This window comes from Spea bombifrons, chromosome 13 (genome assembly GCF_027358695.1).
Source record: "Spea bombifrons isolate aSpeBom1 chromosome 13, aSpeBom1.2.pri, whole genome shotgun sequence".
NCBI classification, from domain to species: domain Eukaryota; kingdom Metazoa; phylum Chordata; class Amphibia; order Anura; family Pelobatidae; genus Spea; species Spea bombifrons.
In genome coordinates, this window is record NC_071099.1 from 5,072,507 (window position 1) to 5,088,522 (window position 16,016).

Genomic DNA, 16,016 nt, shown 5'->3' on the forward strand with positions numbered 1-16,016 from the left:
TTTATAACCTATAGTCTCTATTTTGAGATGCAACTTTTTGTTCACATCTGCAGGATGACAACGAATCGGAAAGCTCTGATAATGAAGTTGTGCCTTCAGATGGGTATCAGCGATCAGAGATCCAACCCATCCTTTCTGTGCGTGAGTATCTGTGTCTATTAAACAAATCAGTGACTTTGCATTTATAATTGCACAAACATATCCTCTATTAATGATCATTCAGACTCCTCAAATTTTATTTTTAATGCTATAATTTAAATTTGTAACCTGATTAGGAATTCTCATGAACACAAATAGTGTATTTGAAACACAGACTTTGACACAAATAAGAATCATTCGACCCATCTAGTCTTCCCATTTTCGCTGATGTAAGGGATTCAAACCCTTATCAGTCCTTGGCCTGCTCCCATAGTGAGGATAGCTTTGTGTCTGCCCCATGCCTTCACCACTATCACTGTGAAGCTATTCCGTTTATCTACCACCCTTTCAGTAAAGTAGAATTTACTACTCTTAGCTACCTGTACTCTATTAAGATATCCAAAATCCTTGGCCTGTTTGCGACCCCTTAGAACATTGAGTTTAATACTTCTGATTTAGATTAATCATTGATTTAGTTACATTGGCATGGTGGGGGCTGTTCACTTTGTTGAATTACAGTTACATTAGTAACCAAAATATCAATGCAGGTACTTTGGAAATAAAACTACATTTTATGGTTTCTATTAAACTTGCGCATTCGCATTCATACGAATTGCAAATGTACCCAGTGGTGGGATTCAGCAGGTTTGCGCGAACTGTTTCTAAATTACCCTATTATAGGCTGTACTTCCCCCCCACACACACTTAAAGTGGTTGTGCAGCCTATAATTGGGTTTAGGATCCAGATCCCCCGCGGCGCTGCAGGGGACTTGGATCCTCCTTTCCGGCAGCAGCGGACATCTGTGCGAAGTAGACAACCCCGCTGCTGCCGGTGGCTCCACCCACCCACCCTCCTCACTGAACGGGGCTGTCACCGCCCACGAAGGTCACTGAGTCGCGCTGGCCAGCTGACTCAATTCTATTTCAGATCAACGGGGACGGCTTCTTAAAATGCCAGAGAGAGAGACTGCCTGGGTCTGTGTGTGAGAGAGAGAGACTGCCTGAGTCTGCATGTGAGAGAGAGAGACTGCGTGAGAGAGAGAGAGAGAGACTGCCTGAGTCTGTGTGTGAAAGAGGGAGAGAGAGACTGCCTGAGTCTGTGTGTGTGAGTGAGAGAGAGAGAGACTGCCTGAGTCTGTGTGTGAGAGAGAGAGACTGCCTGAGTCTGTGTGTGAAAGAGAGAGAGAGACTGCCTGAGTCTGTGTGTGTGAGAGAGAGAGACTGCCTGAGTCTGTGTGTGAAAGAGGGAGAAAGACTGCCTGAGTCTGTGTGTGAGAGAGAGAGACTGCCTGAGTCTGTGTGAGAGAGAGAGACTGCCTGAGTGTGTCTGTGTGTGTGTGTCTGTGTGTGAGTGTGTGTGTGAGAGAGAGAGAGAGTGCCTGAGTCTGTGTGCGTGTGAGAAACTGCCTGAGTCTGTGTGCGTGTGAGAGACTGCCTGAGTCTGTGTGCGTGTGAGAGACTGCCTGAGTCTGTGTGCGTGTGAGAGACTGCCTGAGTCTGTGTGCGTGTGAGAGACTGCCTGAGTCTGTGTGCGTGTGAGAGACTGCCTGAGTCTGTGTCTGTGTGAGAGACTGCCTGAGTCTGTGTCTGTGTGAGAGACTGCCTGAGTCTGTGTCTGTGTGAGAGACTGCCTGAGTCTGTGTCTGTGTGAGAGACTGCCTGAGTCTGTGTGCGTGTGAGAGACTGCCTGAGTCTGTGTGTGTGTGTGTGAGAGACTGCCTGAGTCCCATGTTTAGTGACAAAGATGTCTATGGGAAACTGGGGGCAAAGGCAAATTCTGTCCCCAGTTTCTCATAGGCATCTTTGTCACTAAACATGGGACTATGGGAAGCTATTTAGTGACAAAGATGCCTATGGGGAAACTGGGGACAGAGTTAATTAATGTGTGTGTGTGTGTGTGTGAGAGAGAGAGAGAGACTGCCAGAGTCTGTGTGCGTGTGTGAGAGACTGCCTGAGTCTCTCACACAAGGGTCAAAGGCTTGTATTTGGAGTGTCTCCATTTAATCATGTTAACAGTGTCCTGAAGAAATTCACTGCTACAAAAACCATTTTGAATTTCAGAGAGCCGGGGTTTATCAGACCCATTTGAAATCGTGGAGCGGGTGGAAATGGGACAAATGGCATCCATGTTCTTCAATAAAGGTATAAGCCATTCCAGCAAATAAAATGTGTATTTAAGCCTTTAATGAAGACAGTCGTGTTAAGTTTCCACAGAGCAGTCACAGAAGGCTCTAATATATCATTATGTAATTAAGTATTTTATATTGGTAAAGAAAATGCCGTTAAATGCCGTCTGACAGCTTAAGCTCCCCTCCTGATCAACAGAAGCCATCATTGATGTTACCTTGGGGTTTTATGTACTAAAGCAGGAGAGTTGTATCTCCACAAAATAATTCTGCATTATACATTGCTATTACTGGCAGAGTCCTTTGCAAGAAGGGCTGATTTGGTCCTGCACTATTAAGAGTTGTGTCAGTGAGTTGATGAGCAAGGTATTTCTTGGATTTAAATGTGCTTTAAACAGGACCATCTAAGCTATTTTTGGAGCAGACACTCATTGAAATTAAACCTTTATAATGTACAGTGATGCCTGTGCGATTAAAGCTCAAGTCTTCTGCAGATTCTCTTTCCAGACTGACGGAAGGAGATTAAATTCCTGCATTGTCAGCACTTTCACTTCCTTAATGGGAGATCAGTGATCAGGAAAGCTGGGCTGTAGGTCAGGATGAGAAGGGGAAGGGACACCAGAAATCTTTAGTCTCAACTGATACTAAATTATGTATGAATAGCTTGATAGCTCGAATGTTACTTTATTTTTATTTATTTTTTATCTACAGTTGGAGTTAACCTATTCTATTTATGCATTATTATATACCTCTATGGGGACCTAGCAATATATGCAACTGCAGTTCCCCTCTCTCTGGTGCAGGTCACATGGTAAGTGACAACATGGGGTGTGAACTGGGTCATATTTTACACATTTGCAAGTGCATTCCTACCAGTAAAAGATAATAAAGTAGTATCAACATAATCCTGATATTGATAGCCAACATGTGCCTTTTCTTCCAGTTTTTCTGAAAATGGTTCCTGTGGCACACAGACAGGAGAACGAAATGACACTGATTCATGCTGGGGACCCATACGACGTATTGACGCTTACAGGATCTATCTCGTGAGTCAAACCATATATGTTAAATCTAGATTTCAAACATATGCCCTGTGGGAAAACAAAGTGAGGTATGGACCCCTAGCAGCCCCCCATGGTATTTCTAACCCTCCATCCTGTTCTGTTGTATGGAATGAAAGAAAATACACTAAATGACATTTGGGGACACCTTTGTCTCACTGCCCTCCCCATAGACAGGGCTTTGTTGGACCAATAAAAAGGTAAGGGATTATGAGGTTGGACGGAGCAGGTCGTTTTTTGTTTGTTTTTTTACTTAACCCCACATGACATGGATGGAGGAGGTGGGCACAGGATAGGGTCCATGCAAGTTCAAAGGAATGCTTTATTTTTAACCTCCCTCACCCCAATGGGGGGGGGCAAAGGGTGCCCTCAAAGGGCATTCAGTGTATTTTAACTTAATTCCACTGATAATGTGATAGGGGTGAGAGGGAGGCACAGTTTAAGATTTTTTACATTATTTAATTTGGGGCACGCAAGTGGGAGGGTACCTCTAGCACTGATATAACTGATAGGTAGAAGTAGCCTAAACAATAAAGGGTGGTCTCATTGATTTGTTATGGCTGTGATTGATCGGCCCAACAACTCTGGCCAACCAGAATTTACATAATGTGAAGGGAAAAGCATTAGGTATATAAGTGTGCTGAAACCATTTTTAACTTTTTTTTAAACATTTTTAACCGCAGTTACAAACTGGTGAGCTTTCAAGTGATTGATTAGGACAGTTGCCCCTTTATGTTACTATCCATTACTAACCTTTAATTTGTGGACAAGTCATTTTTTCATTATCTGTTATCATATTATCTATTATTCTTCATTGATAAATATTGGCGGCTTAAACCAGGCATTGGGGAAATCCAGGATTAGTTTGCCATGATCTTCCTGAGGTAAACCCATGTTGCTTTTGATCTTGAAACCCATGTGACTTCAGATGTTCAAAAATCCTTTCCTTTAACATAGTTTCCATTAATTTCCCCACTACAGATGTAAGACTTACTGGCCTGTAGTTGCCAGACTTCTGTCTTTTTTGTGAACAGGCACAGCATTCGCTAATTTCAAATCCCCTGGGACCACTCCTGTTAATGATTTGTTAAATAAATCTGTTAATGGTTTTGCTAGTACACCACCAAGCTCTTTTAACCCCTTCAGTCCCCTATGGACGTACCAGGACGTCCAGCCGCACTTGCAGGGCAAGGGCGTTTGACAGCCTGGAACCCCCCCCCCCCTTTTGCTGTCCGATCTCCTGTAACAGCTTCCGGCATGAAAGCCATTTTTAAATGCCGATCGCGCGATCGGGTATTCAGCAGTGACCCAACCCGGAAGTTCATTGGAAGACAGGATATCCCCTGCATGAGGCACAGACGCTGCGATCTCTATGCACGTCTGTGAGGACCTGTCTCTCACCCTCCTCCCATGCTGAAACAGAAAAGGAAGTAAAAAAAGCGGTTAGTCATTTTAAAAAAAATAATTAAAAAACCTAAATAATAATATAATAAAATAGTGAGCTAAGTGATGTCATTGTGACATCACTGGCATTAATAACATGTTCAAGAGGTCATTAAGGGGACCTCTAACCATTAAAAAATTGAAAAAACCTTACATCCCATTGCCCTAGCACATCTACCCAGTATAACCCTCCTGACCCCGTTCACAACCCCCAAACCCGTTAAGCCATAAGCATAAAAATTCTGCAAAAAATGGACACCTTATAGTATGTTCCCTATAAGTGCTGGGAAAATATGGAAAATCTATATAAACTAGGTATTTCTGAAATCAGGACACCTGAATTGATAAACTTGGAGGGGATTTTCCATCACTTTACCTAATTTTATGAGGATTCAGAGGGAAAATGAAAAAAAAAAATCTGTGGTTTTTTTTTTCAAATTTTCGCTAGTAGACTAGTAGATCTTGATTGAGTTGAGGCATAATTAGGTCAGTAAAGTACTTATTTAGTTGTTCAGTATTAGTATTGTTCTGTATGTAATTATTAAACGTCTATCAGTTTATCAATTCTATTACTGCCCATTTTTTGCTTTAATTTATTAGTTAGATATTTATTAACTGTTATTTCTTACGTACCATTTTTGTTTTAATTTTTCGAGATTTGTGTTAATTCTTCCATAATTACGCTCTGTAATCTGCTTTCTTATAGCTGAAATTTCTCTAGCTGTATCTATAGAAGGTGCCAATTTATTTGCCTTTTCTTTCCTATAAAGATCGAGGTATAGCGAGGTCAAATCAGGGCCACATATTTGATTTTCTCTCACCCCCATCTTAATTAAATAACCTCGTACTACTGCTTATGGGCACCATCTAAGCGTTACAATATTTGATTTGTTTTCTTCTAAATAATACCGTATTGGCTCGGATATAGGCCGCACCCGAATATAGGCCGCACAATAAAAGTTTTTGGTGCTTTTTTAAAGAAAAAGTTTTGTAATAGATATGCTGCCACTCTGTCCCCCCACCCCCAACATATGATGCCACTCTGTCCTCCCCCCCTCGAGATATGCTGCCACTCTGCCCCCCCCCCCCGACTTACCAGAGCAGACTCCCGGGTGTCTTGCGGGGCCTGAGGGGGACATCTACGCAATACGCATATACAACTACCGGGGCTGGCACTCAGCGGAAGGCACCCGGGAGTCTGCCCTGGTAAGTCTTGGTGGCAGAGGTAAAACGGATCGTGCGAAGTTCACCGGCTGCGGTGATGCGCGTAAACAACCTCCGCTGCCGGCACGTCTGCACGATGTGCTTTAACAATCTCCCTTGCTGGGACTCCCCTCATGGGAATTCCCGGCAAGGGAGATTGTTAAAGCACATCGTGCAGACGTGCCGGCAGCGGAGGTTGTTTACGCGCGCATCGCTGCAGCCGCCGAACATTTGCGCGATGTGCTTAGACACTCCCCCCGTGGAAAGTGCCGGCAGGGGAGGCTGTCTGAGCGTATCAGAGAGTAGGATACGGGTCCCCTGCACCGCTGCGGGGGATCTGTATCCTAACCCTGCTGCCTGTCCCGGCGCTAGACCCCAAATATAGGCCGCACCCCCACTTTAAAGACTTAAAGTAGGGGAAAAAGTGTGGCCTATATTCGGGCCAATATGGTATTTAGTCAATTGTTTGATATATGAAAGGTTGGTGTCCTTATATAAAAGCCTATCATTCAGTCGCCGTTCTCTTTTTATTCTTTTGTATTGTGAGGCTAGATCCCAAATGACTGCGTTATGATCTGACCAGTATATTGTATTGATATTTTTATTAATTGGTTTACCACAGCTATGTTTCCTAGCACTAGATGAGTTCTGGATTATGAACTGTGAGAGAAGTGTGTAAAGTCCTTCTCCTGCGGTTTAAATACTCTCCATAAATCATATAAATAAGATTTTTTCAATAATGAGGTTAGCGTTTTAGATTTCCTCTCCTCTTACACACACACACACACACACACACACACACACACACACACACACACACACACACACACACACACACACAAATGCCCTTATATACACACACATATACACGTACACTGCCCTTACACACACACACACACACACGTACACTGCCTTTATACACAACTGCTCAAACACACACACACACATACACTGCCCTTACACACACGCACCCATAAACATACACTGCCCTTACACACACACACACACACCCATACACGTACACTGCCCTTACACACACCTGCTCATAAACACACACATACACGTACACTGCCCTTACACACACCTGCCTTTACACACACATATACACGTACACTGCCCTTACACACACACATATACACATACACTGCCCTTACACACACCTGCCTTTACACACATATATACACATACACTGCCCTTACACACCAGCTCACAAATACCTATACTGCTCTTATACACACCTGCCCATACACAAACACAAGCTTACAAGCACACATACATACATACATACACTGCCCTTACACCCCTTTCTCCCCATCTCTTACCTCTTCTTCCATCCTCCATCCTTCTGTCTTCATTCTTCTTCCTCCATCTTTTATCTTCATCCTCCATCCTGTGGTGGAAGCGCTTTACTGCTCCCTCTTCACTACGCACCGGCTATTGATGCAGAACGTGGGTGTACGACATCGTATCCCGGCGCTTGACATCATTTGCCGGCGCTTAGTGATGAGGGAGCAGTAAAGCGAGGTCTGAAGTGACAGACCTCGCGCTCCCTAATGTTGAGCCGACTAGAAGGAGGTTGTGATCTCCCAGCTAGTCCTGCAGCTGCTGATCGGGCAGCTGTGCGCCCCCTCGCAGCTGCACCCAAGGTGAGTGCCACTCCCCAACTGTCCCGCCCAAATCGGGACAGTTGGGGGGCATGCAATGATATGTCTAGCTGAAACATTAGTTTCCTGAAAAATCAGTTCATTTTTGAGATTTATTCAGAACCTGGGTGTTTATAGTAAGAAACCTAACCATAATTGCCCAGATCTCTCCTCAGCCCTACCTACATCCTCGGCAGTCTAAAACAAAAATAAATATGATAACAATACCAGGCTCTTATAAAGAAGCCAAAACAAATACCCTCCCTCTTGCTAGGGCTGAGAAATCCCATTCTCAAACCAGCAACATAACCTGAAAACAGGGTTTTATGATATAAGGAGCTATCAAAAATATCCATTCCCATTAAAGAAATGACGCGAGAAGATTCCTGAGGTGCGACGAAGAGATGCAGCCGTAAATAGAAAAATAAATAGGGCTTGTAGGGCATGTTAGCATAGTTTCATAAGGTAAGTATAATTTTTATCCATGAAAAAAAATGTAATACAGTTCTTATCCCTAAAATTAAGACCAGTATGCACATCCCATATTAATAAGAGTGTTACTTCTGTTATATGAATATCAGACAAAGAGAAAAAAAACCTGTACTATTCAAACAGTGATATCAATTTACGGATTAAATGTCAAAGAATCTTCCTATTCACAAAAAAATGTTTTACTAAATGTGTCAATCAAAACATCTATATTAATATGTTTAAAACGTCACTTTAATACTTCAATTTAGTTTTATACCACAGTCTTGGGTCCAATTCTTGTGAATTCTCTTCTGTGCCAGCCGGTGAATGTCCGCTCGATGAACAAGCTACTGCTTGTACTTCGGTTGTAGCTTCTATGACGCAGCACCGGCGTCGCATGACCTTCCAGTGCTCATAGAAGTTCCAGCGGAACACCCGCTGCCCCCACCACACTCCAGGGAGTCAGAAGCACTGGTAAGTCGGGGCGGGGGTTGTATGGGTGGCATAAGGCTTTTCTGGAGGCAGAGTGCATGGGGTTAAAGGCATATTAAAAACAGTTAGACCTTTTAGTGCCCTAAATTTCTAATTAGCCTGGAGAAAATATTAAATATGAAGATTTCTGGATAAAAGTAATTATGAGGGTAATACATTAATCCAAAAATATCTTGGGAGCCCAAATTTAATTAATTTTTTTTATATATATGGGAACTCCTCTTTTGTGTAAACGTCAACTTTAATACAATACTTATTGCCATAATCTCTTCCTATTGATCGAAAGCCTCCAATTAGAATTATGGATTTTACTTATAAAATTATGGATTTTACTTGTATAATTAATATTAAATATCTGTTGTGTTTATCCTTGACCACATAGTGCGTCTCTAAAGGACAATACCTTCTCAGTTTGTTGAGATAAGTAGTTTCAACTCCCTTTAAAATGTGTCATACCTTTGAAACTAACTATATATATATATATATATATATATATATATATATATATATATATATATATATATATATATATATATATATATTTTTTTTTTTTTATTTTTTTTTTAACCCCTTAACGACAAAGTCCGTACATGTACGGGGTTGCAGTGCAACGCGATGACAATGCCCGTACATGTAAAGGCTGCTGTTAAATAGCTGCATCGCCGCGATGACGCTGCGATCGGCGGCTTTGCGGTATCCACGGAAGCCTCACAAGTGAGGCTGACCGTGGATCTGGGGAGGAAAGGCCTCCCCAGAAGAAAAATGGCCGCCGCCGCACCGATCATCAAAGGTCGCGGTCGGTGGCGCCCAGTTAAAACAGCTTAGGAAGCGATCGGAATCGCTTCCTAAGCATAAACAGTGTTGCTGACATGCCTCGATATCGAGGCATGTAGCAACACAAACCCCCTACCCCGATAGCCTTGTGATTGCTCCGAAGAGCAACCACAAGTGCCATCATGTAAATGACGTTGGCGTCATTCACACGATGGCATCAACAATAAAAAGAAGAAAAAAAAATCCAGACCCTCTTGAGAACTCTCAGGTACTGCATCCAACCACGCAAGGTCAATGGATGATTAGTAAAAAAAAAAAAAAAGTTACCTCCCAAATAACCCAACAAACCCATGCATGTGGGGTATCACTGCACTCAGGAGATGTTACTGAACACATATTGGGGTGTTATTTGACACGGACATATACCAGGAGCGATAAAATTTATACCTGAAGTACAACGTGTGTGGGGGAAAAAAATAAAAAAAAAATTTACTACCATAAAGTTTGACAAAAGCTGATGGAAATGGTTAAAATACCAACATTTGAAATACATTGGGGTGTCTAGTTTTCAAAAATATATGGTTTGATGGGGGTAAATTTCATTGGCCGGCTTCAAAGATGCCTGAAATAGCACATGGGGCAGAATGACCAGCTTTGGGGAAAAAATGGTTTTGAAATAGCAAAACGCTACTGATACTTATTGCCCCATAATGTGCAGAAAAAAGCATAAAAACATTGGGTATTTCTAAACTCAGGACAAATAGTAGAATCTATTTAGCAGGTTTTTTTTCATTAGTTTTAATTAGAAAATAATTTTTTTACAAAAAATCATATTTTATCATTTTTTTTTTATAGTAAATTAGATATGATAAAAATAATGGTATCTAAAGAAAGCCCTGTTTGTCCTGGGGAAAAAAAACCAATATATAATATGTGTGGGAGCACAAAATGAGAGAGAAGAAAATCACAGCTAAACAGCAACACTGAAAAATGTTAAGAGCCATTGTCCCACAATATACTATGAGTTAGAAACAGTATTGTCTTTAAGGGGTTAATCAGTGTTGTTAAACACTCATCTACAGACACCAGACAAGCCAGAAGGCTTGTTTTTTCCCTCAGAAATCTCATGGTGCTGCGACAACCACAAGGGATTCTGGGTAGGCGCATGCACAAAAGGCTAACCATTATCACCTCTGCCTCTGTATCCATTTTATACATGGATCCCTTGAAAGTAATTGCCCGCTGTACAAGACAGCCTTTAGCCAAAACTCGGGAAGAGGTGCAATAGCCAGATCACCACTCATGGATAGCTGTTACGTCCTTAATGGGACTCGTCAGCATGAGGCTCTGACTCCATTTTGTATTCATGCGAGTAATATGCTAAAATATAGTAGGAACTTCAATCCATACTGTGAAGTAAATGTGGTCTAAAAGGTTAATAAACGTGTTTTACATAAGGCTGGTTGTTAAAATAATGTAAAAAGACTTGGGGGGAATACAATTTGTACATGCTACAATTAAACTCTCATATTCCAATGCCCTTATCAGCTTTCTTTGCACAACAAACAGTATCACACCCCTATCCAAACCTCCTTATGCTATAAACCAATGAACACGCCTAGTTATTGAAACAGCAACACCTTCCAACCAAAACATCTGAACTCTTCTTATCTGCAGCGAAACTGTGAGATCTAGTAAAATATGTTCTGATACCATAGACAGAGATGAACAAATCAGTCAAATATTTAAAAACAGAATGCCACAAACATCCACAGAAAAATAAAAGTATAAAAGAGTATTGACCAGGTTCCACTGGTTGTTGCTTACACACCACAGCTTAACCCCTTAACGACCAATGACGGGCCAGGCACGTCTCCCAAAAAGGGTCAAGTAATGACATGCTTAACACGTCATGACATTAAACAATCTTAAATCCCTTTCCTTGCTTAAACAGTGTTGTTTTAATGCCTCAATGTCGAGGCATTCAGCAACACCAAGATCGCCATCAGAGGCCATGTCTGGTCCCTTCCCGGGGCGTCAACATCCGCCATTCACTGTATGGACACTCGTTTTAAAAGAGTTTAGGAGGCGATCGTTGATCACTTCAATGGTGTCTCTGAAATGCCTCAATATCGAGGGATTCAGCAACACTCAACACCCACCCCAAGATGGCAGTGCATCATTTAAGAAAATAACCAAGTTGCCAAACTTTAAACTTTTTCTGAAAATATAGAGAAAAAAAAATAGCTAAAAATAAAAAATGTGATAACATTTTTAAATAATTATGCAGTGATGTCACCATCAGGGGAACCACCCAGTTCCAGCAAAATATTAAAATAATAATAATAATGATGAAAATAAATAAAATAAAAAATAGTTTATTATGAGCAAGTGTTAAAATTAGCATTGTATCTTCCCAAAATCATTTCAAATACCCAAGAGGTGTCTAATTAAAAAAAAAATGAATTGGGTAAATTGGAGTGGCTGGGTTCAAAGATAGGGCATAGGCACAAACTAAACAAAATGGGGGGGTACACTTTTTAGCCCCCAAACAACCAGACAAACCCATGCATGGGGGTATCACTGTACTCAAGAGATGTTGCTGAACACATATTGGGATGTTGTTTGACATATACCAGGAGCTGTAAGTTCACACCTGAAGTACAATTTGTGTAAAAAAAAAAAAAAAATAGTACCACTTTGGCAAATGCTAGTGGTAGAAGCTCATGCATGGAAAGGGTTAAAATACCAGCATTTGAAATACCTTGGGGTGTCTAGTTTTCAAAAATGCCATATCTGATTATAAGATGACCCCCCAAAATTTGAATATTAATTTAGAGAAAAAAGCTAGAATATGACTACCCTATAGAGAAAAAAGTTTACTAGTAAATACTAATTCACATGTAAACTATTTTATGCCACTCTGCCCCCAGATATGCCTTTTAATCCCCTATTTGCCGCTCTGCCTCCCAGATATGCCTTATACACCCATGTATGCCGCTCTGCCTCCCTGACATGCGTTTTAACCCCCTATTTGCCACTCTGTCTCCAGAAAACCAATGAACCCCGTCCCCATGCCACTCTTAACCCCCCAAACTTACCAGTGCATCCCTTTAGTTGTGACCTGTGTTCAGCCGGTGGAGGTCTGTGTGATGCAGACGTCTGCTGCTGGTGGCCAGTACTTCTGCTGGGGCTCATATGACGGAGCGCCGGCATCGCATATGACGGAGCGCCGGCATCGCATATGACGGAGCGCCGGCATCGCATATGACGGAGCGCCGGCATCGCATATGACGGAGCGCCGGCATCGCATATGACGGAGCGCCGGCATCGCATATGACGGAGCGCCGGCATCGCATATGACGGAGCGCCGGCATCGCATATGACGGAGCGCCGGCATCACATGACCTTCCGGTGCTCCACCATAGAAGCCCCTGCAAACGTTCACCAGCTGTGGGAATGCGCACAGACAACCTCTGCCGGGGCTTCTATGGTGGCGCACCGGAAGGTCATGTGATGCCGGCGATCAGTCATAGAAGCCCCGAGAGGAAGTGCCGGGAGCAGCAGAGGCTGCCAGAGAGGAGGATCCGGGTCCCCTGCAGCACTGTGGGGGATCTGGATCTTAGTCTTGTAGTTAGACCTCTATTTTAGGTCTGATTAGAAAACGACCTCTAATATAGGACAAAATTTATGAATAGGCAACTTTTTTTATTTTATTTTTAACTTTAGTTGTTGAACACAAAAGTAATGGATAGGAGTTGAGTTTGTGGTGTAACTGAATTAAAGTGACTTTTTATGCATACATGTGAGGGATCTGTATTGATATCCTCCCTTTACTATTGATTTTTTTTTCTGTTTTACAGAGTGTGTTTACAATGTTCCTTGGTCCTTTTACCTTTTTCAATGTACAGAAGACTAAGTACCTCCAGATACTGACATCACTAATGAGATGGATTGGTAAGTATCGGAACATTCTATTATGTTCTGTAATCTGGTAATCAACCCCTACTTAGTCAGTGGGAGCAGTGACCTTTAACCATTTCAGTGCCAACCATGGAAATAGTCCAAGGCCAGCATAAAGGGGGCAGAATGTCAACCATGTAACATGTACGTTACTACAGAAACTCTTTTACTGTAACACCGTGGGGGTTACTGACTCATTTCTGAGACCACCAGTACCAATCTTACCCCTTTCCCAGCTTAAGTCTTGCGTGTTTATCTGTACACGCTAGACCTTAGTTAGTGGTAAGACTCAAAGTTACATTTAAAAACAGAAGCCATCTGTGAAGATGAGAACTCTGCTGATCAGTCACAGACCTGCAGCTTTTCTAACTAGTAAGCTCTAATCACTGCCGTATATGTTGCATACAGTTAGGGGGAGAGAGCATTCTGCCAACCAGTCAGTAATGTTTCTTGACTTTGCCCGCCGCTCTTCTTAATGTGTGATGCTGCCCAATACCTTCTAGCATTCTGAATTGCCTTTGAAAGCTCTCCGTCTTCTCCTCCTGTCCCTAGGCAGGGCTTAATGTGCAATCCTAACTGACTTCACTATCAAAATCCCTGAAAACTCACTATACAGGGCAAACAACTAAAGGAAAGGGGAAAGAGAGTGGAAGGGAAAGAAAGAGGGGGGGGGAGAAGGAAAATAAATAATGGGAGGGGGAGAAAGGGAAATGGTTCATGGGGAAAGTAGTAAAGCTTCAGTTTTTTTTTTGTTTGTTTGTTTTTTTAACCTTTTCTTTAGTTTGTTCCTTGGTGCTTCTATTTAACCTGTTGTTTTTTAATCCACTGCAGCTTTTAGCACTATGATTGTTATAGCACTTGTCCGGATTGCTGCAGGGGAAGGGGCCGGTGATCCACCCATAGCCCAGTTCTCAGGGATCCGGAACTTATTTGGTGTCTGTGTGTACTCTTTTATGTGCCAACATTCTCTACCATCACTGATCACGCCGGTGTCCAAAAAGAAACACCTGACTGGACTTGTTCTTTTGGACTACATCTTGGTGCTTGCCTTCTACAGCCTACTGTGCTTCACAGCCATTTTTTGCTTCAGCTCAGGAGCTCTAATGGATATGTACACTCTTAACTTCAGTGGCTGCAGCCCCTACGTGCCCACAGTAGTTGGCTACTTCCTTGGACTCTTCCCTGTTTTCACAATCAGTACTAACTTCCCCATCATTGCCGTCACACTTTGCAACAATTGGAAGACCCTCTTTCATCGTGAGGGTGGGACCTACCCTTGGATTGTGGACCGTATCGTGTTTCCCCTCATTACACTGGTGCCCCCAGTCATTGTGGCCTTCTGTACTAACCACCTTGAAATTCTTGTGAGTGTCACAGGAGCATACGCAGGGAATGGAATCCAGTATGTAATTCCAGCTTTTCTGGCATTATGTAGTCGAAAGGACTCTGCCTTGGTATATGGGCCTGAACTCAGTAATAAATACCTTTCTCCATTTCGGCAAGTTGGCTGGGTGTGGTTTGTGCTCTGCTGGGCACTGGCTTGTTTCATCTTTGTAACAGCTAACTTCATCTTAACTGACATCAACATATAATTAGGTTGTAGGTATGCAGGACACACGAGAATCCAATGAAAAAATGTTTTCCGCCTCCACTATATCTATTGTTTCTCATGATGTTGGGCTGGTCCCTGTCTTACTAATGTATATTGTTTTCTTTCCTGTTAGAATAAGTGTTGTGCCTGCACATTGGAAGATAAAAGTGAAATAATTAACTAACTTCAACGGTCTGATATTTTGCACAAGTAATGTCTGTTTATATGTGCCTTGCTCATAGATGGGAACTTGAGAATCTGGGGGGGTTCTTGGACCTCAAAACTAACTTTGATTTGTCTCTTTACGGCTTAAAATTTAACTGCTGTACTTTTTGTTCTCTCTACAAGTAAAATCCTAGCTTCCTAGCTCTGTGTGCATTAGGTAGCTTTTTGCATTGCACATAGGAAGTGGTTCAGCAGACCTGCTACTGTGGACCAAAGCTTTTTTTTTTTTTTTAAACAGAATAAAGCGAAACGACTTAAGAAATTGTGTATTTAATGGTGGGGTAACTCTTACTACAGAGGAGCTTCTACTGCAAGAAGTGTGGAGCTGGCCCTGTACAATTCATGGAAAGTAGTAAAACACCTAACTGATTGAGCTATACATTATACAAGGTCGAAAAACTTTTACTGGAGAAACTTGCTGGGTTCAAGGACAGATGGGGTCCTTGGGCAACACTGATACACTGTACCCATAGATATTTACCACATAATTTAGTCTGTCTCTGTGTCATGCCCCAGGAATTATATTTAAGGGGACATGAAGGGAGCAACAGACAAAGCTAGGAAACCATTATATGAAACATGTTTTTGTTCCCACAAAGCCACATGAAAGTTAGCCGACTGTCTTCACTTAACCAATTATCAAAAATCATATAAGGCAGAATAAAAAATACATCTTTACATCAGTCATTGAAGCTACTTCTGTCCACATGTTGGTACACTGATACACATAGCCATACAAGGGCATAATACCTGAGCCCTTCTTTCACAGTTAAGGCAGCTTTGCTGGCAGCACGGCCCCTCTGCCTACCAGCCGGCCCTAGCAAGAGACTTTTCTAATGGAAGTCTAAATATCGCCACGTGCTGATTAAGCTCCTTCAGGAACTTA

The 16,016-nt window shown here is 42.2% G+C and overlaps 1 protein-coding gene and 1 long non-coding RNA gene across 3 annotated transcripts in view; both read left to right on the forward strand.

Moving 5' to 3' along the window:
- The window catches only part of TMEM104 (transmembrane protein 104), a 36,201-nt gene extending 20,393 nt beyond the window's left edge, over positions 1–15,808 (forward strand). For both annotated transcript variants that reach the window (XM_053452908.1, XM_053452909.1), the window contains exons 6-11: positions 54–141; positions 2,200–2,280; positions 2,976–3,075; positions 3,208–3,310; positions 13,215–13,308; positions 14,146–15,808. In XM_053452908.1, the coding sequence (XP_053308883.1) occupies positions 54–141; positions 2,200–2,280; positions 2,976–3,075; positions 3,208–3,310; positions 13,215–13,308; positions 14,146–14,906 (1,227 nt within the window). In that variant the 3' untranslated portion in view covers positions 14,907–15,808. The remainder of the gene's footprint in view (positions 1–53; positions 142–2,199; positions 2,281–2,975; positions 3,076–3,207; positions 3,311–13,214; positions 13,309–14,145) is intronic.
- LOC128471068 (uncharacterized) lies at positions 8,944–9,560 on the forward strand. Its single transcript, XR_008346090.1, has 2 exons — positions 8,944–8,991; positions 9,217–9,560. It is a non-coding gene; the product is annotated as an uncharacterized LOC128471068 (long non-coding RNA).
- Positions 15,809–16,016: the final 208 nt, after the last annotated feature.